General features: G+C 41.0%; 2 protein-coding genes and 1 pseudogene across 5 annotated transcripts in view; 1 reads left to right on the top strand and 2 right to left on the bottom strand.

Moving 5' to 3' along the window:
- LOC110058102 (uncharacterized) overlaps positions 1 to 25,887 on the bottom strand; it is a 72,217-nt gene that overhangs the window by 23,392 nt on the left and 22,938 nt on the right. For 3 of the 4 annotated variants that reach the window (XM_089273649.1, XM_089273651.1, XM_089273650.1), the window contains one exon: positions 24,918 to 25,069. In XM_089273649.1, coding sequence (XP_089129775.1) covers positions 24,918 to 25,069 — 152 coding nt within the window. Of the gene's footprint in view, positions 1 to 24,917; positions 25,070 to 25,887 lie in introns of those variants that run through there. The other variant, XM_089273652.1, reaches the window with a different exon arrangement.
- On the bottom strand, positions 397 to 11,420 carry LOC149103151 (uncharacterized; annotated as a pseudogene).
- Positions 14,409 to 15,830, top strand: LOC149103152 (uncharacterized). Its single transcript, XM_089273653.1, has one exon. It carries the CDS (start codon positions 14,409 to 14,411, stop codon positions 15,828 to 15,830), a length of 1,422 nt encoding a protein of 473 aa, XP_089129779.1.

Consider the following 25,887-nt stretch of genomic DNA (forward strand, 5'->3'; position numbering starts at 1 on the left):
CATAACCAGCTAGAGCACATTGTTTTCTACTGTTGGTTATTTTGTGGAGATAAGGAATGATTATATCATTTGTTGGCTATAACATTTGTTTTGTTAATTTAGCTTGACCACTTGTAAGTATTATTGCATATTACGGTTGGTTTGATATTTAATAGCACTGACAACATGTATACCCATGTAATTTACAAATAGACATAAGAACAGTAAAGGTTGTAGAGGAGGAAAATTATGATGTAGCAATTAAAATGGATTGTTTCTTAGTGAAGACAAAGAAAATGGAAAGTGACCTCACTCTTAACCTGAGGGAGATCAATGTGTCCTGTGGTGGGGTAGTGACGGGTCACTACCTGATGTCAACAGGCAAGCCAACAGAGTTGAATCCAAGTTAGTCATATATTATTTTTTGAGGAGGGTGGGGTGTTGGGCAATTATTTGAATTTAATTTAAAGTATGTATTAGAGCGGCAAAGTATATTTTCCCAATGTAAACTAGAAATAATGTTTTGATTTTTTTGTTCTTATACATTATTTTGTAGACTGCTGTTTGCATGAATTACATTGTATCTTGGAATGTTTATGATTGCCACAGCAAATACTCTCAGTGGACTCTTCATGTATTGTCAAGACACTGAAAGCACTGTGGATACAACTCTTCATTATACTGTACCTTATTATTCAAGATACTACGAAAAACAGTATAAACGCACATTTAAGCTTTTACTTGTAGTTTCATACATGCGTGATCCACACACAAATTGTCATGGTATGCACAAGCTCGGCTTGTTTCCAACAACAATGGATGTTACTCTAAATATGTTGCTAAAGACAGCTTCTCGAAATCACTGAGCATGGTGCACATTTCCTCTAAAGAGGGATTTCACAACAATATGGAAGTCACTTCAAAACTTGCAATCATCTGCTTTGTCTCAAAGCAAGAATGACCACAAATGGTACTCTGAATATACATGTCCATCTGTAAGCATGGAGAGTCACTTGGGTGGTCTTCACTTGGCAGAAAAAACACCCAAGAAGTTATTCAAAAACAGTATGTGCTACACAAAATGGAAATCAAAAGGACAGACATAACTGATCATTTAAACTATTTACTGTCATATTGTAGTTAAAATAAATGAATGACCTTTATTTACCCTCAGTCAGTCTATAAAGCATTAAGGCTAGTGGGCTGAGTAAATCAATGTCAGAAACAAAATAATGAAAAAAACAACAACTGTCATGAGGCAAAACTGATGGCTATTTACAAGCTTTACCAAGGAGTTGAACTTGGGTCTGCCTAGACTAGTCAGCCATACTGATTTATTTGAGATAATTTTGTGATGTGGCCCACAATTCAAGAACTGTCACCGGAAATGATGGTCAACTGTCATTTGTAAACAACAGGTAGTACTGCAGTTGGCAGGGACTGCCAATAGCGTGGCCTGTGAGAACACTGGGATAGCCCTAAGGTAATTTACATAGTTATCCATGAAAGCATGGCGATTGTCCATCACAGGTGTTGTAAAAGTTTGCTGTTATCCATTAAAACATTGGAGTAAAAAATACAAGTTTGAAATACATGCAAGTGATGTCAAATTATTTTTCTCTGTTGAGTGTTCACACTCAAAATAATAACATTACAGGAATGACTATTAATCAAGGTTTCTACAGTATCCACCCACATTTGTTGAGGGCAAGACCCAAGCTGTCTAAGGGAACACACGTCACCTATGTAAATGACTGGTTTAACTGCTGTACATTACTGGGCTGTCATTAAGGCCCATAACCCATAACACCTCTTATTGCTGAGCATGCTTGATGGGTCTTAATTTTGTGGCTGCACTTCCCGGTAGTCAACACAATTCACCCACAAACCAACAAGTTTATTAAGGTGGGAAGATCCAGACAGCAGATGATTCAGCTTAATGACAGCACTGGATTACACTCTGCACTATCTGAGATTGCCTCACTAGTTTTAAAATGATATCTGCATTCTGGATGTTTATTGAGGAACTGAGTTGTTTAGAAGTGCAACAGTGATATATCTGTTAAGAGTCACTCAATTTAGACCAGTCACGAAGTTTGATCCTACCCTGCTAATATAGAAAATAGACATCAATTTGCTTCAAAACTTCTTATTGCCTGCAGATTTCACCTAAAGTGTATGTTTGATAGCCAACATTTTCAACAAAGCCAGTCAAAAACCTTGAAAAACAATGAGGTCAAAACTCCCTGAAATTGTTTACTAGTAACACCATGTAAACCTCTACAGTATCGTAGAGAACAAATCTACATTCCAAGCATGCCTAAGTGTTAACAGGAAGTGATCAAGTGACTGAATTCGCACCCATCACAATACTTTTGAATGCCAATAAATTTGGCATTCAGAAGCAAAAATATTTTTTGAGAGAATTTATTCAAGTTTAATTAAGTAATGTATCATGCTTTACTGAAAGGCCTTGTACATATGTCACACTTCTGCCGTGTTGAATTCAATTCAATTAAGTGCAGCAGATATGCAACTGTGGATTCATACATGTACATCACACTTGTGTTACACTTAATTCAGAATTACAGTGTGTCAACTGAAACCCGCGCCACCAAGAAAATGAAAACCATTCACACGGCAGAACTGAAACAATAGATTCCAACATTTTCAAATCCAGCCAATCAAAATAATGTCCCATTTTCAATTCCAGCCAATCAAATGTTCGGTACAAGACAATGAAATCTCAACTTGTTCATTGTGACGCTTACGCAATTACGGTGTCGCATAATAAATTGCCAAGTTCAAACCGTTAGTAGTTTCACGTGCATGCAGGCTGAAGAAGAATTATATGCCACACTTTCTATGGGGTCATTGGTTGGTTTGGAAAATACCGTAAAAACTCGTGTATAAGCCGCACTCGTATATGAGCCGCACCCCCAACTTTCGAGCTTGATTTTGAAAAAAAGAAAACTCTTTAAAAAGTGCTGAGCAAAAGAAAGTGATTACTTGTACATTGTAAGCTTGGTCAAATCTGATGCTGTGTATTTGCTGCGAGAAATACCTTTTACAAGCTATTCTTCAATGGAATTTCCGATATCCTCCTAAAGAGAAGCTCTTTAGACAAGATGTTGCCTTTATTGCTAAAGGCGAAAGTGGAAAACGATGAAATTCAAACGGAAATCCGAGCAAAACAATCTCTGACTGATCGATGCAAAATGATTGCTTAGTAACCACGCAGTCATTTAAGAGTCTGGACACAAGAGAAATACACTTTGATTGGCTAGCTAAAAACCGATAAGAAGCCTGGGCCGAGTCACGTAGATCGATCAAATTGAACGATCGAACGAACGATAAACAACATGGAAAAGTTCCATTTCACATCAGCTGTGCGTGGATACCATGTTTATAAACATGTATGGAAGCCTTCAATTGGTGAAAAATTTGTTGCTCGACACGAGTTTAACAATCCTATGGATAAACACGTGGTGCAAGTTGTGAAGAACACCGAAACAATCGGTCATTTGCCCCGTGAGTTCTCACGAATAGCGTGGTATTTTCTTGCACATGGCGGAGAGATCAGTATTGAAGTGATCGGTCGCAGAAGGCATTGTAAACAGCTTTGTGGAGGAATGGAGATTCCATGCCAGTTAGAGTTTAGCTGTGCAAAGGAAGTACAAATGAATCGCTTGAAAGAACTCCTCGGGAAGAAGATTCAGGTTTAAAACCTGAAGAGACAAACGCTCCTTTGGGAGCCACCACTTCTATCAAAAGCAATGATCAACAACAGCAACAGGTTTCAAAATGTTGAATGTTTATTTACTTGCATTTTTAAGTGCTATATCTGACCCCTAACTAGGCAATTAGCCCCCTCTGAAAGCAATGGTCTCGTATGGTCACAGCATCCGCCATTTTGAGCCCAAAATTTCAGCAAAAAGGTGTGGCTTATACACGAGTTTTTACGGTACATGGAAATAAAAGCTGCGTAAGAGTGTGACTCATCAATGTATATCGCCAAGAGAGTGTGTTGTGCGAATATTGTTGTGGCAGTTTAAAAGAAACCCTTCAAATGCGGGTCTCTGATTATTTTCAATGTAACTGAAAGGAGCTGAAGGCAAACTTCAAGCACAAGAATTGAAAAGTTAACTTGATACAAAAATGAATTCTTTGCTCAAAATATCTTTGATTTTCCATCCAGGGGAAGTTCCTATATGCATCCATCTTTTGTTTTTCCTTGAGTGATTTTACAGGCTGAGGCTTCGAAAGTACAATGCAGAAAAAAAAGTTGTTTGAATTTTCATGAAGATGTTATTTCAATACACTGATAACCCAGAAAGAGAGCTCAAACTCCAAAATGTAGAGCTCCTGAGACAGTGAACGCGATGGTTTTTTCGGGAACTATGTGGTGGACAACCAAAAGGTGTGTAAAAATAGAAAAATGCACAGACAGCAGCCTGAGCAGAATTCACTCTAAAATGTCAAAATCTACTATTCTACGATTTTAAACAACTGTAAAAAAGATATTTTGTGTGGCCGTACATTCACAGCTGGAAAATGATCAATCTAATGAGTCTATCACGCTTGTAAATGTAAAATCTAAAGTAAAGTAACACGATATTATTTTCTAACGCGAAAGTACATGTATGAATGGCTAGAGCTTGACAATTTATTAACAGACACCGTAGTTGTGTAAGCATCACAAAGAACAAGTTTAGATTTCATTGTTTTGTACCGGACATTTGATTGACTGGATTTGAAAATGTTGAAATCTATTGTTTCAGTTCTGCCATCTGATTGGTTTTCATTGTCTGGGTGACCCCGGTTTCAGTAAACGCACTGTAATACTGTCGGGTATGTTGGTCAGCGGAAAATGTTTTAAGGTGGCTCCAAAGAGTAATAATTTATGGCATTGCGTGCGCAAGTGTTGTTTTGAATGCTGTTTTTGCATTCGCTTTCATACCTAGTCCTCTCAAACTTATTACATGTAATAAGCAATGATTAAATAGCGTTTTGCTATCATCTCTGTTAAAATTTTGGGATTTAGTCTTAAATAATAAATGCCCAAACAAAAGTGTTTTTAACTGTTTTTATGGCTTTATTTGTGACTTTCATGAATTTCCTTCAGTGAAATCTTCCAAAATTTTTACATCACATCGCTTCCAATGGGATACGAATTTTAAACAAGAAAAAAGTAGGGGCTGTAAAGGCAGTTTTTTCGATATTTTCAAATTTATGTCTTTTACCGCTGCAAAAAATCTGGTCTCATAGATTTCCCTGAAAAACAAGGTCCGACAAAAGTAAAATATTTTCTACCAATCTGCCAAATTTTACGGAATTTCACGAAAGGAAACGCGAGAAAATTCACTGTCAGGTTTGCTTTTTGTGCTCAGGTTGACGTAATAAAATATCGAAAAACACTGACGTTTCCTTTGAGCACGCGCAGATTACTTCCTCAGCGTTCACACAATCGTAAATCTATAGGGAGCCACCTTAAATGTGGAGTATTCAATATGGTGGACTCGGATACTGAGCGATGAAGGACTTTAATTTTGTGAAAAAATTGTCTGTCAATGGAATGAAAAGGAGAAGGCTGACAATGCAGCAGTATGTGTTGCAATATGTTCAGGTTGCATTGGGACGAGAATCGCCAAGTTTCTTCTTTTTCTTTGCGGGACCAAATTTACACATGCTCAATACAATAATAGAATGTACGTATTCAAGCCTGCAAATAATTTTTGTCTATAGGCAGGTCATTTGTCAGGACAAAGACAAGTTTTGACCTGACAAAAAGCCAGTCTGGTCGGACAAAAAAAATTGTTTGTCATTAGAAATTAAAAAGAGACATTTGAGACATTTTGGTATTTCAGTGTTGACTCCGCCAAAATATTGGTTGCAAATTCGAATAGCTTAAAAGTCAACTGAGTGTAAAATCGCTACTAGCACCAGCAAGGGGACCTTTACATTACATCTGGTATTAATTTACCTGTTGAAAATTGAGAAACGTTTATACCCCTAGTCACACAAGCATTTCCAATGTAACAAGTTTCCCACGACATTCTAGGGACTGAACGGGAAAAGGGATGAAACAATCTCCCGCGTGGACCGCTTGTCAGTATAAAACCTCACAATAACATTCAGAGACTTGAAAACTGGCCGAAATGAATTCTTCGACTTTTTCTGAAAGCAAGTTTCCTCTGAAAGCTTTCAGGGTCAATTAAATAAAAAATTTGTGTAATTATTTAAAATGTGGAATTGGAGGCGGTCATGACTATAAAGCGTGACCAATTTGTACATTCCCGTTTTCCACAAAAACATGTCTGTGGTACGGAAACTATATTTAAACCACACAGGCAGACGTAAAAAAACTATAAAAGGTTAAAAATTAAACTGAGTTTTGATCATATGGACTAGAAAAACATTTGGTTAAGTTTTAGAGGTTTTAAAGTTTTTGAAAGTGATTGCATTCACATAAACGAAACGTGAGTATTTGGGCTGTGTATTCAATTTCCATAATATCTTTAATCGGGTCAATGTATTACAACTGAAAATTAATTCCACAACACTTGGTGGTAACAAACAACGAGTAATTACATAAGACCTCAGTTCTAAGTAGTTTTTCAGACGAACGTAATTCAGACTAAATGGGGCTTCACGATCTTTCACAATGCCACTGCAACATGCCTAAATTAACACACAGGAATAGTGGCGCTGTTGTGATATGTTTACAATTCGACATAACATTTCAGACGGAGCACTGCACATAATAAAATTCTCCGAATTAGAATAAAGCAAAACCGATAACAATGCTTTTTTGCATAGCATTGTGTGGCAGTATAACAAAATGACTAGTAGTATAGGGGGAAGTCAACAAATAATGTTTTGAATCTAGAGAGCGTTTTTTTGGGTTTTAACCCCCCCAACAACCACCCCCACTTAAAACCCAAAAAGAAGCTCTCTAGAACAAAACATTATTTGTCGACTTTCCCCTATACTACTGATAGAGGTGTTCCACAAATTAGATGGAAGTGACATATGTTATACGGTTAGAACGCCGGTAATGCTTCGAGGAACAAACAACTGCAGGTGGTTGATGTGAAACCGGAAAGAAAACTGCCGAAAGAGGTGCGTCGGTTCCTTCTGCGGGAAGCACAACTACCAAATAAGGAAAGGAATGAGAATGCCAGCCCCATGTCGCGGTTGTGGAGTTAGGGTTTTGTGCGATTACCGTCTATGCATTTCATGCGGCAGGAGCGTGCTAAAACACCGGCTTGTCAACAAACGCAGAAAAGCAAAGAGAAAATTTGAACTCGTTTTGCTCGAGCTCAAGTCAACACAATTAGAGAAATGACGACTTGCATTATATAACAAGTTGACAATGTCTTCTGTTAACCAAAACTTTGAAGAAAGACTGGAAGAAGAACTTGCAAAAATCAATCCAGCAACACTGCAGTATTTGGAGCAATTACTTGTAGAAAACGTGCCAGCTGTTAGAAAGGTTGTTCAGAACATGCTGGATGAACCTATTTCCCAAGAAATGGAGAAGCGTTTGAAAAAACCTTTACGTCCAAAAGCTTACCGACCAAGACCCCCTCCCAGGCAAAGAAAAACGAGAAAAAATGTAAGACCTTCTGAGGGAGTACGACCCCTTTCCTGTACAGAACATCCGAACAGTGACAGACTACCAGAATGAGATTCTGGACCTGTTCAATGATGCAACACACGAGGGGGAGGAGAGTAAAGGACGGCGTTACATTCGATGGCACTTCATCAGAGGTCTGGAAAAAGACCAAACAACAAACTTTATGGAAAAAATTCAAGAAAACGTTGACACAGCGTTTTACATGAGGCATGTTTTCTCGTATCAGCTGCGCAACATTGAAGATGGAATGGTCATTCCGCACTACAAAAACCACGGCTCTCCTTGGATAAACAGACTGGCAGAGGCAGAAGAATGGTTGAGTGAAGAAGAGATGAAACGCCTGGACTATGACAAAATCGAAAGACCATCAACAAAGTGGGAGTTCGTAAGCTTTTTTAACATTGACCTGAAAGTTGTGCTTGACCGTCAGCCGTTGTTGGGTACAGGCCCGTTACCAGACTGGCTGCGTAACCTTGCACATAGCCGGTCGATAGTGGCGTTGGATACTTATCAAGATAACTTGTGTCTATGGCGTTGCATCGCTGTGCACCAAAGTGCTCTCCCCCACCGAAGTACAAAAGCAGCCCGCAGTCTCGCCAAGAGTTTCTACAAACTCAAAGCCGTACCGTCAGACTACCCAAAAACGTCTCTAGATAAATTGGACAAGGTTGAAGGCCATCTAAATCAGGGCACCGTTTTCTCGTCTTGGCTCGGAATCCGAGTTTATGAGCCTGAGCGCAGAGAAGATGGAGAAGTGGTATGACATCACAGATGAAGCCCGCCGGCCAAGCTGACAAACATCCTGACAATCGGAATTTACAAAGGGCACGCCTTCGTCATAAAAGACATCGCAAAGCTGGCAAAAATACATGAATGTGGGCATTGCCGTCAGAGATTCACACAAGCAGGCAATCTCCAACAGCATTTCCAAACCTGCAGTGAAGGAAAAACGGTAATCGATTGCCCTGGTGAAAGGGTCAAAGCCCCGCAGACAGCTTTCAAGAAAGCTTTCTATCCAAAGGACAACGCTTCCAAAGAATCGCTTCTGTGGCTTGAGCGAGAAGCCAAGCGGCAGAAAATCCAGATCCACCACGCAATGTGCGGGCATGGTGGCGAGCGTTGGATTGAGCGCGTGCCTGTCGACAGGTACAACCACGCAACGAAGACTGTATTTCAATACCATGGCTGCCACTGGCACGGGTGTCGAAAATGTTACCCGCAAGATCGTGACAAAATCATTCACTGCAACAACCAAACGCAAGAAGATATGTACCAAGCAACAATGAAACACACAAGATTTCTGTGGGAGGCCGGCTACCAAGTTATCGAGGCCTGGGCATGCGCAGTTGGGAAAATCTACGCTGATCCACTGCGGGCCGAAAAAAAAAGCTACCCGCACATGATCTTGTACGATTTCAAGGCATATGGCGATAATAATCATTGGAAGGAAGCGACGCCCACTCACGATAGAAAATGCGCACGTGCCAATTTCGGTGAGCGTTGGTGACACCCTTGAAAGAGAGCCCACCCACATCTGTGAAAGAGACCCCGCAGAGTTGGTCTGCAAGTTTATGGAAGAGCTGGAGAGACGCAGAAAAAACATCCGGGCCCAGGTACGAGCGGAGTTTGTGCCAGAAGATGTGCACCTGCTGCCAAAAGCGCAGCGACAAAAAATCGATGAATGGTGCAACCAGGTTCCTGTCGTCAGATTCAACTCAGGAAGTTACGATCTGAATCTGATCAAAAACCACTTCGCTGGCCGCCTTGCTGAAACATCACCCAAAGTCAGAGTGGCAAAAAACGGGAACAAAACCATGTTCTTGCTCACCTGGGGATTCCATTTCCTCGATATCATCAATTACCTTGGGCCGGTGACGAGCTATGAGAAATGGGTGAAAGTCTATGAATGCAAGACAGTGAAATCATGGTTTCCATACGAATGGTTTGACACCCCCGAAAAGCTTGATTACCCTGGGCTCCCAAAATACAAGTGGTATTCGAAGCTGAAGGGTGAATACGTTCTCACGCGGGATGAATGGGAGGGGTGTCAGCGATTGTTCAAAGAAAAGGGCATGCGTACCTTCTCAGACTGGCTGCATTACTACAACAATCTCGATGTGGCTCCCAGCCTTGAGGCTCTGGAAAAGATGAGAAACTTCTACACCGAGAAGGGAATCGAGATTCTGAAAGACGCTGTCAGCATCCCAGGCGTGAGTTTACATTACTTGCTCCGGGGAGTGGTTGAGCGTGGCGCGGAGCTTTACAGCCCGGGCAAAGAAGCATATGAGATGCTGAAAGAAGCTGTTGTCGGGGGCCCGAGCCTGGTTTTCACAAGGTACAGCGAAGTTGATGTTACAGAGATAAAGTCTCATCGAATATCAGAGCCGCGTCTTTGCAAAAATATCCTTGGTTATGACGTCAACGCCCTCTATCTTTTGACCATGCTCAGAGAAATGCCTTGCAGGAAGGAAAGGGTCGTGCATTACAGCGGTGAGTTCCAAGCGGAGGCGGCTCATGCACTAACACACAGGCTCAAAGAAGGAAGCTGGTTTGGATTTGCCGAAGTCGACATCGAGATTCCAGAACGCTTGCGTCCAAAGTTTGAGATGTGTCCTTTCTTTTACAACAAAAAGGTTCCTGCCGAAGCTGTGCCGAAACATATGGCCGATTACTTAGCTTGAACTGGTAGGAAGCACGGAGACGGAAAAAAACTTGTGGGGGCGCTGTCTGCAGAACGGATGCTAGTATACGCCCCTCTGCTGCTGTGGTACGTGAACCAGGGGGCGGTAGTCATGAAGGTTTACAGAACAATCGACTACTAACTGGCCAAGATCTTTCCCTGGTTTGTGGAGCAGGTGACGGAGACGCGCTGGACAGGAGACGTGGATAAAAGCAAGGCGCTTCTCGCTGAAGTGTTCAAACTGCTGGGAAACAGCATGTACAGGAAGCTCATTGAAGCTTTGGAGAGGCAAACAAACGTGATTTACACCAAAGACGAGAAGGTAGTCGACAGAGCCTTGCGAAGCGTGTATTACTCTGATCTTAACGAGATCGGACAGGCGTATAAGTTGGAAAGTCGGAAGCCTCGGATCACAATCAGACGGCCGTTTCAAGTTGGAATCGCTGTCTGTCAGCTGGCAAAGATGCGGATGAGTGGGAACGTCAAATTTAGGCCGAGGAATTCGCCTCGGCACGGGCAGAAATATCTGCCAGAGCGCTTGCTTGATCAGCCACTTTTTTGCGACTTCTTCAGGTACCTTGGCGGCTTTGGCTAATTTTTTGATCGCGGCGACACCTTTCCAGTAGCCCCCGGGGCCGTAGTATATCTTTGCGAGTGTGGCGTCCATAGCATTACTATAAGGATGTGTGAAAAAGTTTAAAGGAACCGGAAGGGTGCGTAACCCAGAGCGAGTGCCCCGGCGCCCACGAACATGAGTTCACCATTTTTCTGCTGCTTGCTTGGCTGATAGAAATCTGAGAACTTGGGCTTTTTGGGGGGTATCATCTGTTCGTCAGGATGCACCTGGTTGTAGAGTTTAAAGGCATAGTCAGTGTTGGTGAAGTTCTGCTTGGCCTCTGCCTTTATTTGCGCGTTGGTTGCAATCCAGTTGAGAAGATGGGTGCGGTCGTGCGTGTATTTGGCGTAAGCCACTTGGTACGCCTCGAGAGCTTTGTCATGGCGCTTTTTTTCTTCAAGTGCAGCTTTGTTGCCCCCTCAGAGCGCCCTTGCCAGATAATTGCCTCCGATAAAAGCTGTGGCGTTCAACACAGCCCCGCCAACCATAATCACGATGCTCGCCATGGTGCTATGTTGCAGAGTCTTTTCTTGAAAACATTAATTTCAGACACTGTTTGAGGTTCTTCTTGTCTTCAGCAGGTTTGCAAGTTGGTCGCAATCCATTCGAGAAGTTTTTTTGGTTCGATCTTGTGCTTTTCTTTGGCATTTAGATACGCCTCGACGAATTCATCGTGGTACTTTTTTAAAGACTCCACATTTTTTATACGTCCTTTTGTCACAACCCTGTCAAAAACTTCTTTTTTGCGGTTGAGAATTACTTCATCGGAAACCCCTAGAAACTCCTTGACTGCTTCATCGTAGCTCTTTTCTTTTTCTCTAGCGGCTCTCAAAACAGCCTCATGAACATTGATGATTGTAGTAATCGCCATGGTGTTATATAGCAGAGTCTTTTTTTCAAATCATTAATTTCAGACAGTGGTGGGAAGGATTTTTTGGTCCTCGAGGTATTGTTTGAGCGCAATGCTACCCGCCATGACGGTGGTGAACTTCACGTAATTCATCGCACTCCTGCTGGGATCGGAAGTAAAATTCTCTTTTACAACCTTTTTTGCGGCCCAGCCAATGCCAGCTGCTAAGCCAGTGATGGTAGCGGCTTCCATGATGGTCTTAACAAGCTTGTTGTCGGACATGGTACATTAGATATTAGGAAAATAACAAAAGTTTAAAACAAAATTAATCTGTCTTTCCCGCGGCTTCTTCTTCTTTTATTCTTCTTTTATTCTTCTTATTTCTTCCTCTTTTTCTTCTTCTATTCTTCTTATTGCTTCCTCTTTTTCTTCCTCTTTTTCTTCTTCTATTCTTCTTATTTCTTCCTCTGTTTCTTTTATTCTTCTTTCTGCGGCCGTGTCAAACAATGTTCTATTTGTAACATTGAGCATTGTTTTAAAAACCTTTACGTTAAAGTCGAACCATATTATCACAAGGCCCCCAAGTGCGGCTGAAGAGATGAGAATCTGCAAAACTTTAGGTTTTGGCATCGTGATATACTTTAAACTGTTGGAACTATGCCACCTGCTGGACCACTCGGCCACTCGGGCTCGGTTTGAAGTAGGTTCATAACTTCTGCTAACGCGGCCTCTTCTTCAGCCATTGTTCAAGGCTATATATTCAACTTTCATTTTTTTATTCAAAATAACTTTACCCCGTAGGGGTGGTGAAGCAAGAACACGAGAGAACTTTCGCTCTTTCAGCTTTGAAACCAGTGTAATCATCAAAAATGGCTTTCATGGTCTTGGCCGAGGGGGTGTAAAAGAGAACGATCGCCCCCACGTTCTCCCGGAAGGAAGCTGTTATGCCTGTCATCTTCTGAGTCAGTACCCAAACGCTGATGCCCATATGTCGAGCAGAAAAGGCGACATTCACCAGCCCGCTTGTGCGCCCTTTCACATCTTTGGAGGCTGTGCAGTCATCGAGGATTACGAGCGTGTTGGTGTCCTCGAAAAGCCTTCTTACGAGCTTCAACCATTTTTCCAAGTCGTGCTGCTCGCATACTATCACGTTCATTCTTGGATCATTTTCACCAATTCTGTGGTAGGTCTTGTTGTGCGCGAATGTCGGGCAGATGAGCACGATGTAGTCGAACTTGAAGCGGAAAGGGCCATAGATCTGGTCCACCACAAACCTTGATTTGCCTGAATTCGTCGGCCCCACAATGACAGCAGTTAAGGGTATCTTGCTTGGGTCCATGTAATATTTAAAACTGTAAAGATTCAAGCTGTCTGTCCATAATGTTGAACTGGGAGTCGGAGATTTCATGTCGCCTGAGCCTTCGGCTTTCTGCTCAATTTCCAGCTGGACCCCGTCTGTACTGTTCACAATGCGCTTGCCGCTGCCGTGCATCGACTGATCTGCCGTGGAGCGCATGTCAATCACAAGCCCGAACTTATCATCAGTGTAAAACTTTGTCATATTCATGTGCTTGGTTTTATTCTTCTCTTTCACAAAGAAGCGGTGGGCCTCTTCCCACATGTCCTTGCCTTCGATGCCGTCGTTGAAAAACATGTTGGGCGAGCCGTTGACCGTGACGCTGAGTTTCGTCAGATCCGGGAAGATGAATTTTTCTGAATCTCTGTCGCCCGCAGTATACGGCTCTACAAACACGAGGAGGAGGGCTTTTAGTGACCTTCTTTGGGTGTTGACTTTGATGTTGATCCTCGTGTCAGTGCCTTTTTTGAAAGACACCTCTTTGTCATGCATCACGTGGTCGTAAGCGAACTCTTTACCACTGGAGTAAACGCTGTGTGCCTCATCTGCCAGAGTTTTGCTGCGGATAATTTCGTACTCGAGCTGGATGTTGGTCAGCTTGTATTTCAGCTGGGTTGTGTTGGAGCCTCTTACCACATGTATAGCTTCAGCAAGTTTTACATCGAACGTAAGGTCGTTGTAAAGGGCCTGGGGGTAGAAAACACCATGGTTGGTTAAAATCTGATGGTCTAGCCTGATCCGGTACTTGCTTCTGTATACCTCGTTCAGCTTGTTTTCAGCGTCGATGCCCAAGGTTTTCTTGTCTCCAGCGCCTGAGCGGATCTTGCATAGATCCTTGCTCTGAATCCCTTTGAGAATCATGCCGTCTCGCTTTTCCTGCGAAAGGAAAAGGTCTGCGAAAGTTTTGTAGATGTCATATCCAACCGTGTCTTACAGGATAGTGCCTGCAAACTTCATGACCAGCCTGTCAACGAGCTCCCGCATGATGTTCTGAACAAGGAAGTTGTTGGCATGCCCTCCAGAAATGTCGATGTCAAAGCAAAGTGCTAGCAAGCCCGGCACCAGAACCTCGTTCTCATTCAGCTTGGGCACGGAAACATACAGCTTATCACCGGGGTTGGCTTCAGAGCGGATAAAGGTGATTCGCTTGACCGCACGCTCGGCCTGCATTGTGTGTAATGTCTTCGTTGTACGCTGGGCGAAGGTTCTCTGGCACTGACATTTCGTATAATAAACCGGGGATTATTTTCTAATTTAAAAATAACAGAATTGAAATATATTATTGTTATGGCGACAGGCGGTGGCAAATTTGGTTACGAAGACCCGGACCTTGACAATCGGGTTGACCACGATGATGACAATGATGAGGAACAAGAGGTTGAGAGAACCCAACCTTTTCAGCCAAGCGCAGCATCCACTCCCTACCAACCTGGCACCCCCTACCATGTGGGTGAACAAATGGAAATGCGTACAATGCAGCACGAGCAGTCAGGCCTGCCCAAAACTTCTTATCAGGAAGAAACCCCTTTGCTTGAAAGAACACCTTCAATCAGTGATCTTCAAAAAGAAAGTTATTTGTGGCAAAAACTCAAAAAAGCTGTAGACACGATAAAAGGCAAATTCCCAAAAGCAAACTTTGAAAAAATCACAATTAGAAGAGGCACTGGAAAAAATGAGGGAAAAATTATTGCTGAGGGGCCTAAAAAGGGTGAGTACAAGATTCTAAAAGATGATGGGTCAGGCTTAATGAAAAGTTTTTTAGACAGCTTCAAAGATAAACTTGGGCTGAGGGCTGAAGAAATTATAGCCGAAGAACGAAATACAATCAGAGAACAACGCCAAAGACTGATAGAAGCTGAAAACCAACTACAACAGGCGGAAACACTCTCTTCGCAAAGAGAAGAAGAAAAGAAAGAAGTGGAAGTTCTGAGACATAAAATCGAGCAAACTGATGCTCAGAGTGATGCCATTCAGGATAATCAAGGTTCAAATATTGAAAGTGAAGCAGAGCTGCGTAGGCTGAAAGAACTGAAAAAGAACTATCAAACCGATCTTGAAAACAAGAAAAAAGAATTGGACTTGCTTACAAAAAAAGCAAGAAATAGAGAAAAAGAACAAGCCAAGGTTGACAGACTCAGGGCCAGCCTCGCAGCAAAAGAAAGTGAAACAAACACCATGGAAGAAAGGTTAAACCAAACAAAACCGTTGGACAACCTGAAAGAGCAGGAAAGCCAGCTGCAGCGCCAAAACAAGGAAGACCAGGCAATCATCCAAGATGAGAATGCCTCGCCCTATGACAAAGAAGCCGCAGAAGGCAGAGTGGCAGAAAGAAACGAGGAGATCGCACGTTTGCAAACTCAGATTATGGAAAGGGAAAGGGGGCGGCCTCTCTTGGAAAGGGTCAAAGAGATCTTCAAAAAAAATTGTGTGACATTGACCGCTGTTCTTCTTGCTGCCGGGGTCACAATCGGATCTGTCATCGGAGCCCTCACCAGAGGTTTGAAAGCCACCGGCAAGGCTTTGGGGAAAGACCTAAAAGATATTGGCGCGAAACTTGCTTCTATTCTGCCCGGGCTGATTGGGTCAATTGTGAGCTTTCTATTCAAAGCCGCCGGCCAAGTTGTCGGGTTTCTGGCCAAGCACACCTGGCTGCTCATTCTTGCTGCAGTGGCATTTTTGTTCAAAAAATATTTTAAGAAGCAGCGGTAGCTTACCGCCAAGCCATGAACAGCAAAGCCGATAATCCTACTACACCAACAATTACCGCTGTTTTGTTTATTTCGTGTTGCGGTGTTTTATCTGGAGCCTTGGGCTCTATTTTTTGCGCCATTGGTTGTGCTTGCTGAGTTTCAGTCGAAGCTGATTTCCTTGATTTGGCTGTTGCGCTTTGTGTATCGGGTTGGAAGGATGGTTGTTGGGAGGGTTAATTTTTGACAGGGCGCCTGCCATGAGTTTCAGCGCAGCTTTTTTCGTCTCCAGGTTTACCTCGTTGTTGACCCCCAGTTTCATCCCGGAGACCGCCTGTTTCAGCTTGTTATTGTAACCGATTGTGCTTTCGGTGTTGATTATCATTTGCGTGGGCATAAGCCAGGCCATGGGGGCTACAGCAAGATTGAGCCTGACCTTCACTTGATCCAGCGAGAGCTGGTACCTTTGCATGCTCTTGACCAGGTCGGGCTGTCTGATTGCGTCTTCCATCAGCACCAGGAACTCGCTTTGGGCTTCTTTCGCCCGGCCACCAGAACCGAGAATGCTACTGCGGATGTTCACCTGCACACCCAGGATGCAGTAAACGAAAGCCTCGATTGACTGGTTGATTCTCGACAAGCCCACCTGCATCAAACCTGATGCTGTGTTTGGCACGAACCAGTCCGCTTGAGCATAAGCAGAAGCACCTAGCTCGATGTAATAAATCAGGTTTCCTTGATTAGCTTTCCCTCCTTCATCGCTGAATTTGTTAAATCCTCCCGGGTATAGAGTGCCAGTTTTCATCACGCCCTGCGCATAAATGTAAACGCCTCCAAGACCATGGTTTGCCCCGTGTGTGAAGCGAAAATCGCTCAAGGGGTCTATGCCGAACTCATCGCATAGCCTTTTGTACGAAGCAACGTCATGATTATTCATTTGACTGAATGTCGGGTCTCCGGGCAAAGCGCTCATGCTCTGAATACCTCCTAGCTGGTACAAAATGCGCTTGACCGTGAAATACACGTGGAAGATATAAAAAGCTCTTATCTGCGGAGAGAGATTTATTCCGTTGGCAAAGATTTTGCAAGAAACTCCACACCCTTGTGTCACAGAAAACCACAAAGTTGAGCTGTTGTGGCCAATATTTCATGTCAGGCCCTCCTGACCAGTGTTTTGATTCAGTTCCAGAAGTATGCCTGAGTTTGGTTTTTTGGAATATTTCTCTGAATTTTGTCGTGAAATATTGGTCAGGCGTGACGTAGATTTTGATTTCAGCGTTGAATATTTTCCTCAAGCTTGGCACTTTTCCACCGAAAGGTTCCGCAGGGATAGGCAAAGAAACTTTTGAACCAAGTGCCGACAATTGATAAGGAAAACCTCCGCTGTCTCCCAAACCGAGCGCCTGTTTCATTTCCGCGCTCCAATACCGCCTGTCTGAACTGAACACGCTTTGTAACGAGCCTTCGCTTTCTTTGAAAAACACCTCTGCAGTTGTGTTGTTTTTCTCGTCGATGCTTTCTTGTGAAACGAACCGGCTTTTGACGCTTTTGAAAAGTAATTAAAAAATTTGTCCACGCCTTTTTCTTCGCAGCATCAGCTTTTTTCACAAACTCAGGATCTTTCCACAAATTCGCCATCTTATTTGGACACAATTTTTGTTTGTTAAATATAAAATGGTTGTTCTCACTATTGCCATGCAAAAGAACAGCGAGACTATCTATTTTGAAGACCTGATACCGAGAGTACATTTCATGAAACTCATTTCTTGTAGTTTATTCAACAGCTGGGACACTTTGAAAAGAGAAGGTTCAGCCACCTTGGGAGATAAAGACAAAGATAGAGCTTTATCAGTTAGTAAATTACTCCCAGGGCATTATAGTTTAGAAAGATTGGCAAAAGAAATAGATGGTCTGTTCGCCAAATATCAATATAAAGTGTTGCAAACAGCAATAAACCAACCTGTTGGCCAGCTTGTAATCAGAAATTTTGGGGCTGGGGAAAAACCTATTGAACTTGATCGCGATTTAGCCAATTTGCTTGGTATTGGGAGAAAGTTGCTGCCTATAACCTTCGTAAAATGGCTTACATCTCCAACGACATATTTTATTCATTGTGATTTGATCGACACAGAACGGAATCTGTTCAATAGCAAAAGGTCAGATGTCCTAGCACTGTTTGATGTGAAAGGGAAGCCTTTTGAAAAGGTAAGCTACCAGGGTTCTCCGCAACAGGTTTTGCGAGACTGCTCTACAGACGAGTTTATAAATAGCATCACTATAAGTGTCAAAGATGAAAATGGCGAACTCTTTGATTTCAAGGGCTTCCCGCTTCTTTTTGAATTAGTTAAATTAAATTTCTTTATATACGCAATGTCTTCAGCAAATTTGTTACCTCCAAGCGCGCCGCCTGCCGAGAATGAAAGAAGAATCTATCCAAGCCTTCCTGAAACGACAAATGCCGAGAATTTCCGGCTAACTGAAATAAGTAAAATTGAAAAAGAAATATCTGCCAAGGTTAAGCATTACAGGCTTGTGTTGAAGAAATATAAAAAAGCCCGGAAAGCGATTCACTATTCCGTGGTTGGCCTTGGCGCTATCACGGCAGCTCTGTCTTCTGGGGCTGTTGCAACATCACTCACTGGTGTTGGAATTGTTATTGGCCCGCCTGTTGCCGCGATAGCAGCTTTATCTGGCGCAGTTTCCACTGGCCTATCCGTTGTCAACAAGAAGCTTGAACGAAAAGTTAATAAGCACTCGAGAATCCATTCTCTGGCTGTTGCAAAACATGACTCGATAAATAGCTCTGTCTCACAAGCTCTGAATGATAATTGTGTTTCTGACATGGAGTTTCAACTGATCACACGTGAAATGCAGAAATATAGCCAACTTAAAGAGACTTTACGCTCAAACTTTGTGCAAAAACAAACAAATCCACTCCAGCCAGATATTGAAAAAATAAGAAACCAGACTCAGCAAGAATTTATAAAACAACTTACGGAGTCCAGCACAAATTTGAACTAAATTTTGAGCGAAAAAACACAAAACTATCACTTAGTCTTATTAAAAACAGATAATTATGTTACACCGTGTTACCTTCACGCGTAGAGGGTCCGCAGTCAAGTGCGAAATAGGGAAAATCCCTTGATCAGCTGTTTCTTTTTATCGCTCTAGTGAAATCTCTTTGTTCTACCACCTTTCGTGCCCAATTTTTCCTCAAAAAAAGGTGAATAGTGTTATTTTTATTGACCAGGCCGAGAAGAAATGCCGTATTCTAACAAACTGTGGACAAAAAATAGAAATCTGACAGTAAAATTCCTCTTGGCTTCAACATTCCTGATGGCTTCAACTGAAGCCAAGAGGAATGCAACCAGCTTTAACTGAAGCCATCAGGAATTCGCAATGGGAAGCTGTAGTCTGAAGGCCTTAAACAACTGGAAGCGTGTCATGAAAGCAATCAACAACTTCGCGTGTAATATCACGCATGTGTCTCAGCCACTCAGGCGTGAAATACTCATTCACAAGAAACGCAATCAAGTGAACACTGACAATCATGTTTTTATAATAATATGAAAACTAAGCCGTGAATTTTTAAATGTTAATTCGAACGGAGGTTAATATCGTTGCCGCTCAGTAAAATTTCTTAAAGATTTCGGTGTAGGCGTTCTCGTCATGTATGGGGTAGCCGAGATAGTGTTTTACTCCATTTTTATAACACGCATAACAGAGTCTTTTTAGGAGACAGGAGTCGCATTTACGGCAAAACATGACCTTTACAATTCTTGATCGTTTTTAACAGAAGGGCGCCTCTTCAATCTCATCATGCACCTCATCCCAGCCCATTGCCTTTCTTTCTCTCATTTTTATTGCGACATACTCCTTGTAAATTATCTCACGAAGCTGTGGAGTGAGGTTTTGAATGGCCTCGGAAAGTTGACAGTTTTCTTTCCGGCCACGCATCAACCACGCACACTTGTTTGTTCCTCCAAACATTGCCGGTGTTCGGGTGGTATAACAGCGGGGTCACTTCTATTTAATTTGCGGAACACCTCTATCAGTAGTATAGAGGGAAGTCGACAAATAATGTTTTGTTCTAGAGAGCTTCTTTTCGGGTTTTAAGTGGGGGTGGTTGTTGGGGGGCTTAAAACTCGAAAAAACGCTCTCTAGATTCAAAACGTTATTTGTCGACTTCCCTCTATACTACTTAACTTGTTCCATATTCGGCCACAAATTTCCAGTTAAAATATTTTTCATTTTAGCAGAAATGCCGGTCAGAGTGTCTGACCAGGCTAAGCTTTTACCTGTCAAAACCTCAAATTTACCGGACAATTGTCCGATGACCGACTGTTATTTGCAGGCTTTTGTATTAGATGCAACACATGCTCGTGCCCAGAGTCTCTGTTTGGCAAAACGGAGGGCTCTGGTAGCAGCTAATATAAGATACCTGTAAATCACGGTCATCCAGTAGCCTATGCATAATTTTTGCCAACACATCTGCTCATAGTAAATGTTTTGAACCCAGGAGTATCAGTAGCTCGTAAAGTGTGATCGTCCAGATGAGGGTAGTTCTGAAAAGAACTGTTGTTGATGACTGACATCAAAAAAAAAAAAAACATAGGCACGCAAGGCGTGCAAGAGTTATTTTTTTGGGAAGTCTCAGAGATAGGAGCATTCACGGAGCTGTTTACAATAATGATTTGGTTAATTTGACAAGGTTTTTTGGTTGCGATGTACAACAAGAAAGAAACTGGGAATTTATGATATACATACGCTGTTACATCGGTAATGGTAAGATAGCTAAAATTAAACAAACAATAGAACAAACAAACTACAGTAATCTGACACGTCTCCAGATTAATGTAGATACCATCTTATTTTTTTTCTTTGATTCATTCTTTGATAAAACCCACACTGTGATTGGTGTGACACGTGCACATGCATAACTCCCTCACTCACCAATCACATAGCCCTTCCAACCCCCAAGGGGAATTTTTGCTCAAAAATACTCAGGTTAAGAGACCTTTTCGCATTTTATATGAGACGTAAGTTTACCCTTTTTACACAACACAACACAACAACACTACTTAACCGAAAATAGAAAGAAAGAGAAAAAAAACCTCTCTGACATGTTGAAAGCCTGATTTAATTATATTGCACTTTAACTTGGTGCCACACAGTCTTCAAAGAACATTTAAACAGTTTTCATACTTTTTACCTTGAAAAATATCTGACTGAAAAGAATGTCATAAAATGCCCACCAAATAAAAATGAACTGCTACTGCAGAGACGTAAAAACCCTCCAGAAATGAAAGGTTTTTTTTGTTAAATATCCTGGTAACAAAAGCCAATAACTTGTCAGCTCTAATTGAATTTACCCCCATATAAAAAACAAAAGTGTTCAGTTACCATTTGTAGCTAAAGATAGCAAACATCTCGTGGAAACAAGTGGTGACGATTCATCAGCTCTAATTGAATTTACTCCCTTGTGAAAAACAAGAGTGTCAAATTACCCTTTGTAACTAAAAAATAAAAATATCTCATTATATTTGCATGCAACAAGAACAAAACAATCGTTACCTGCACTTACTATTGTAAATGTTAGAACTGTTTCAAATCTAAATAGTCTCATCTCCTCTAAAAGATGTCCTAAGAACTAGAAGCGACGATTCGTGACCTCTAATTGAATTTACTCCTTGTGAAAAACAAAAGTATCAAGTTACCTTTGTAACTAAAAATAAAAATGTCTTGTTGCATTTGCATACTACTAACTCACGAACTGTTTCAAACCTCAAGGCTCATCTCGTTCGCAACTAAAATCTTCAGCCTAACCCACAGAAAATGTTGAAGTAAGCCCAATATATGAATACTTCCTCCTCTTTCAGAGAAGAATAAATATGGCCGTTCTAATCTGTGTTGGGATCAAATCTTCTCACATACCATTTACCTTTACAACAAGAAATTTGATTGGCTGTTTATAGTGGATCCAATCTGATTGGTGTGACATACATACATCTCTCACTCACTCACTCATCCATTGACCTGTCCATAACATACCCGACACGCCGACTAAGAGGCATTTTTTTACAAAGAAATAACTCAAAAAACAAAAACCGACCAATTTGACTAACAATAGACGGATCAAAACCAACCAATGACTGATGACAAACTTTACATGAGTCTTTCAGCCAATACCATCATGGCTAAACTGACCAATAATGTTCAACGGAGCAGACTTACAACATCATCGACTGACAAACACTATTCACTTGACTCTGAAGATGACTTCTGCTAAGGTTGCTGAAACGTCAGTTGCCAACAACAGTTTTTTTACAAGCTACCCTCACCCTGACGATCGCACTATACGAACTATATCTGCTCATGCTCAGTAATTGATCCCAAGAGAGGGGGAGAGGTAGAGAGTGTATTCCTCTGTGTTGACAGATTGGACTATGAAGAGGCATTGACAGAGGTTTTCATTTCACTGAAGTTTGGTGATTTAGAGTTAAAATGAGAACAGAAAGCCGCCTTGAATGCCATCACTTCAAAAATGATTACAAGCTTGTCTGAATATTTTACCAACAGGCTTCGTTGTGCCTTTTGTGGTGGACGAGTTTGTTGAAATTGCATTACTGAGGACTTGTCTTAAAAGAGAGGACTATAAGCTGTGCTGATCGATGAGACGAAAATTTTACAGTGATAAGAACCACTTATTTCCTGGTTATTTACACACACATAGGTTTGTAAAGAGTAGCAGAATAAAAACTTGTTGAACTAAGAGAAGTTTTATGGTAGTGGAGTTTTGCTCATCTTTCCTTGCAAGGAATGTAATGAAGGTGCTCACTTTCATACGATCCTTCATGCCCTCCTTATTTCGAAAATTTCAAGTAACCCCATTCAAACTTGTGCTATTGGCCTCTTGCAACAGCTGACCATGTGACTGATAATTTCTAAACTTACTGCTACAGCTACATGTATATATGAATTTCACAACTGGAAAGAGCATGTTTGATTCAAACATGCTCTTTCCAATTGTGAAATTCATATATACATGTTAAATAGCCAGAACACCAATTTTCAGACCAATGCCAAGTAATGTCAAGATTTAATGATGATTTGAATACTGGAAAAATAAAAAGGTTTTGTGACAAGCGGCTGTGACAAGTGTTGTCCTTTGTTCAACTTCTGACGTCATCAACTTTGAACAAAATTGGCATCATCTATTCTGAAGTTCTGCCGCAAGTTTATAAAGCTGATTGATAATGAAATGATCAAATTTGATTTGAGTTGATGCTTTTTGGACCATTTTGTGTTCAGCAGTTGTTCAATAAGTATAATAATAGCAGCCATGTGAGATGTACTATTTCCAAAACGAGAGCGAGTGTTTCATCGGGGTATCCAAACACCGAGAAACAAATGCAAGCACCAGGCCGTAGGCCGAGTGTTTTTATGTTTCGAGGTGTTTGGATACCCCGATGAAACATGAAGCACGAGTTTTGGAAATAACTTCTCATGACCACTCTTAAAGAAATACTAAACAAAGACTTCCAATTAGAATTGTTTTACCGGCGTAATTAATTTGCATTTATGGTGCGATTTAATTTATTCTGAGATGTGAAAGTTGCTGGGGTTGCCAGCATTTACAAGTTGATGTTCAGTCAGGATGTATATCGCAAGAAAGTCATTCGAGAGGTGTGGAGGATGAGAAGAAAAGTGTTGATAATGCAGTTCCGAAATCAACAGCTTATAAAGCCAAATGGTCATGTAAGGTTTTCGAGGAATGGAAACCGCATCAATTAGTGAAGTCCTGTACTTTGGAACCCAGCGGTCTTTTTACCACGAAAGACTTTGAAGAAAGAGTGCATGCAGTCGCAACTACTGGCTGTCAAAGTTCGTTCAAGAAGTAAACAATTCTTCTGGGGAACGTTATCCTTCCTGTTAGTTGTACTCGATTATTTGCCAACTGAAGCGCCACCTTTCTGATGTAAATGGAAGTGCTGCATTGAACCCTTTGGACATGTCCGACCAAAGGTAAGTTACATTTTTTGGGGATAAAATTTGGTTCGCATAAACTACTTGTGCGCATTGTTTTTAATACTACTTTTTTTCTTTCGCTTTCTTAGGTTTGTGACATTTCGGCATGTTTTGGATGCAGAAATGAAAGAAGCAACACGAATGGGTGTGACTTTGAAAACAAAAGGAGACACATTGTAAAAGCTTACTTCTGAGTAATAAATATTCATTAATTTTGTGCTAGTTGTCATTGTGCATATTTTAGTGGTATATACCACTCTCACTGGAGAGTGGTATGATGTTTTTCATTGGGTATCCAAACACATGCACATGATGTGGTATACATCTTGTGGTTGGTAGTTGACCTTATGAATTATTAATGAGTTTGAGAAGAACATAAGCACAATTTGCGTTTAATGCAAGTATACTAGCAACTTACAACAGAACATTAAATACTACTCATTTGGACTCAGGGGTAATCCATTTTAGGGTAGTCCATTGGAGTAATCCATGGACTGGGGGTCAGTGTTTTGTCCATCACTGTTTTTGTTAGAATGTTACTGAAACTAGAGTCCCTACAATTTTTTTCCCAACGGTCATCCAAAAAGGTGGGAAGTAACCTTAATTTTGACACCTGTAAACAAAGTCTTCTGGTGTCAATAATACTTTGCACTTAAATTTATGACAACTTGTCTTTGTTGATATCAGCAGTCTAAAAATATATATTACCTTATTCAGTCTGGTGATAAGTGTGAAACTCGAGTAACTGTCAACTTGTCTCTACCTTTATTACATGACTGAGAAAATTACTTCATTGTGATTGGCTGAGAGCAGGCCAGTTTATCATCAATTCTTAAATTGGATTGCAGTAGAAATTCATGCACATTTGGAGCATGTTTGGCTCAAAATAATATGGCTCAAGAGCAGCCATAACCCAGAATGGTAGTTAAAAGGCTTGTTGGAATCCAGTATCCAGTATTATCCACTCGTCATGTTTGACGATAAACAACTGTTGTGTCAAGATGAATAAAACAAAACTTTATTTTAATACCTTAATTTTACTACTATACCTAAAACTAACCAAACAGTAAAGTGTAGTTACCTTGATCTCCATTTTGTTCCTGGTTTTCATTAGAATACAAATTATAAATATCATGCACAATGCTTTTGAAAACTTCCTTTTGCTCTGCCCTAAGTTTCTCCAATCCCAAGTACTCCAGAAATTGCTGCCTTACAGATTTTACTGTCAGCCTCCTGAAAATAAAGAGCATTATGTGAGTGGTCATTTAACTGCACACAATGCTACATGTGCCACACATAATAATACTAAAATTGTACCCAGGAACTAAATTGTACTGTGCTGTGCTGGGAAAAATTTCCATACTTATTATGCCTGAAGAATATTCAATTATGCATGCAAACTATAGTCTTTGAATACAATGGCCAAATCCCTGAGGTATTGAATATATACATTGAAAATGATACCACTTTCAATCTTTGGAACTATTCGGAGGCCTTAGAGTCAACTTTGGAAATCTTTTAAAAAAAACAAAAACCTCAGGGAATATCAATCTTTGACATGCACAATGAAAACATTAGGAGTACCATACCAACTAATGGATACTGCTAGTAAGTAAAATTTAGGATAAATTCATTGTTCTCATCCAGTCAGAAGCAACTGGTTTTTTAGCTCGGAAAATAATAATTATTTATATTTTCCAAGATGTATTGGTGGGACGATTTCACTCCATCACTACTTCACTGGGTCACTTAAGTAAGTAAGTAAGTAAGTACGTACCCTTTATTTAAACACAATAAGTAATTAAGCTTGCAGCTTGTGGGGTCGTGTATAAATAAACAATAAAGAATAATTACAAAATAAGAATTTTAAAAAAAAATTTACAATGTAAGATGTAATCTAGTTTACATAAAAATTTGTAGCTAATAATAACCTAATTATTAACATTATGTGACTAATAAATGTATACCAATGGGCAGTCGAGTCACCTTCTGCAGTATATATTCACAAAGCTAATGTCCCTGACCAAAGTAAGATTATTGATCATCTTAGA

The sequence above is a fragment of the Orbicella faveolata genome, unplaced genomic scaffold (assembly GCF_042242905.1).
Source record: "Orbicella faveolata isolate gen_17 unplaced genomic scaffold, um_ofav_v1 contig_35, whole genome shotgun sequence".
NCBI classification, from domain to species: domain Eukaryota; kingdom Metazoa; phylum Cnidaria; class Anthozoa; order Scleractinia; family Merulinidae; genus Orbicella; species Orbicella faveolata.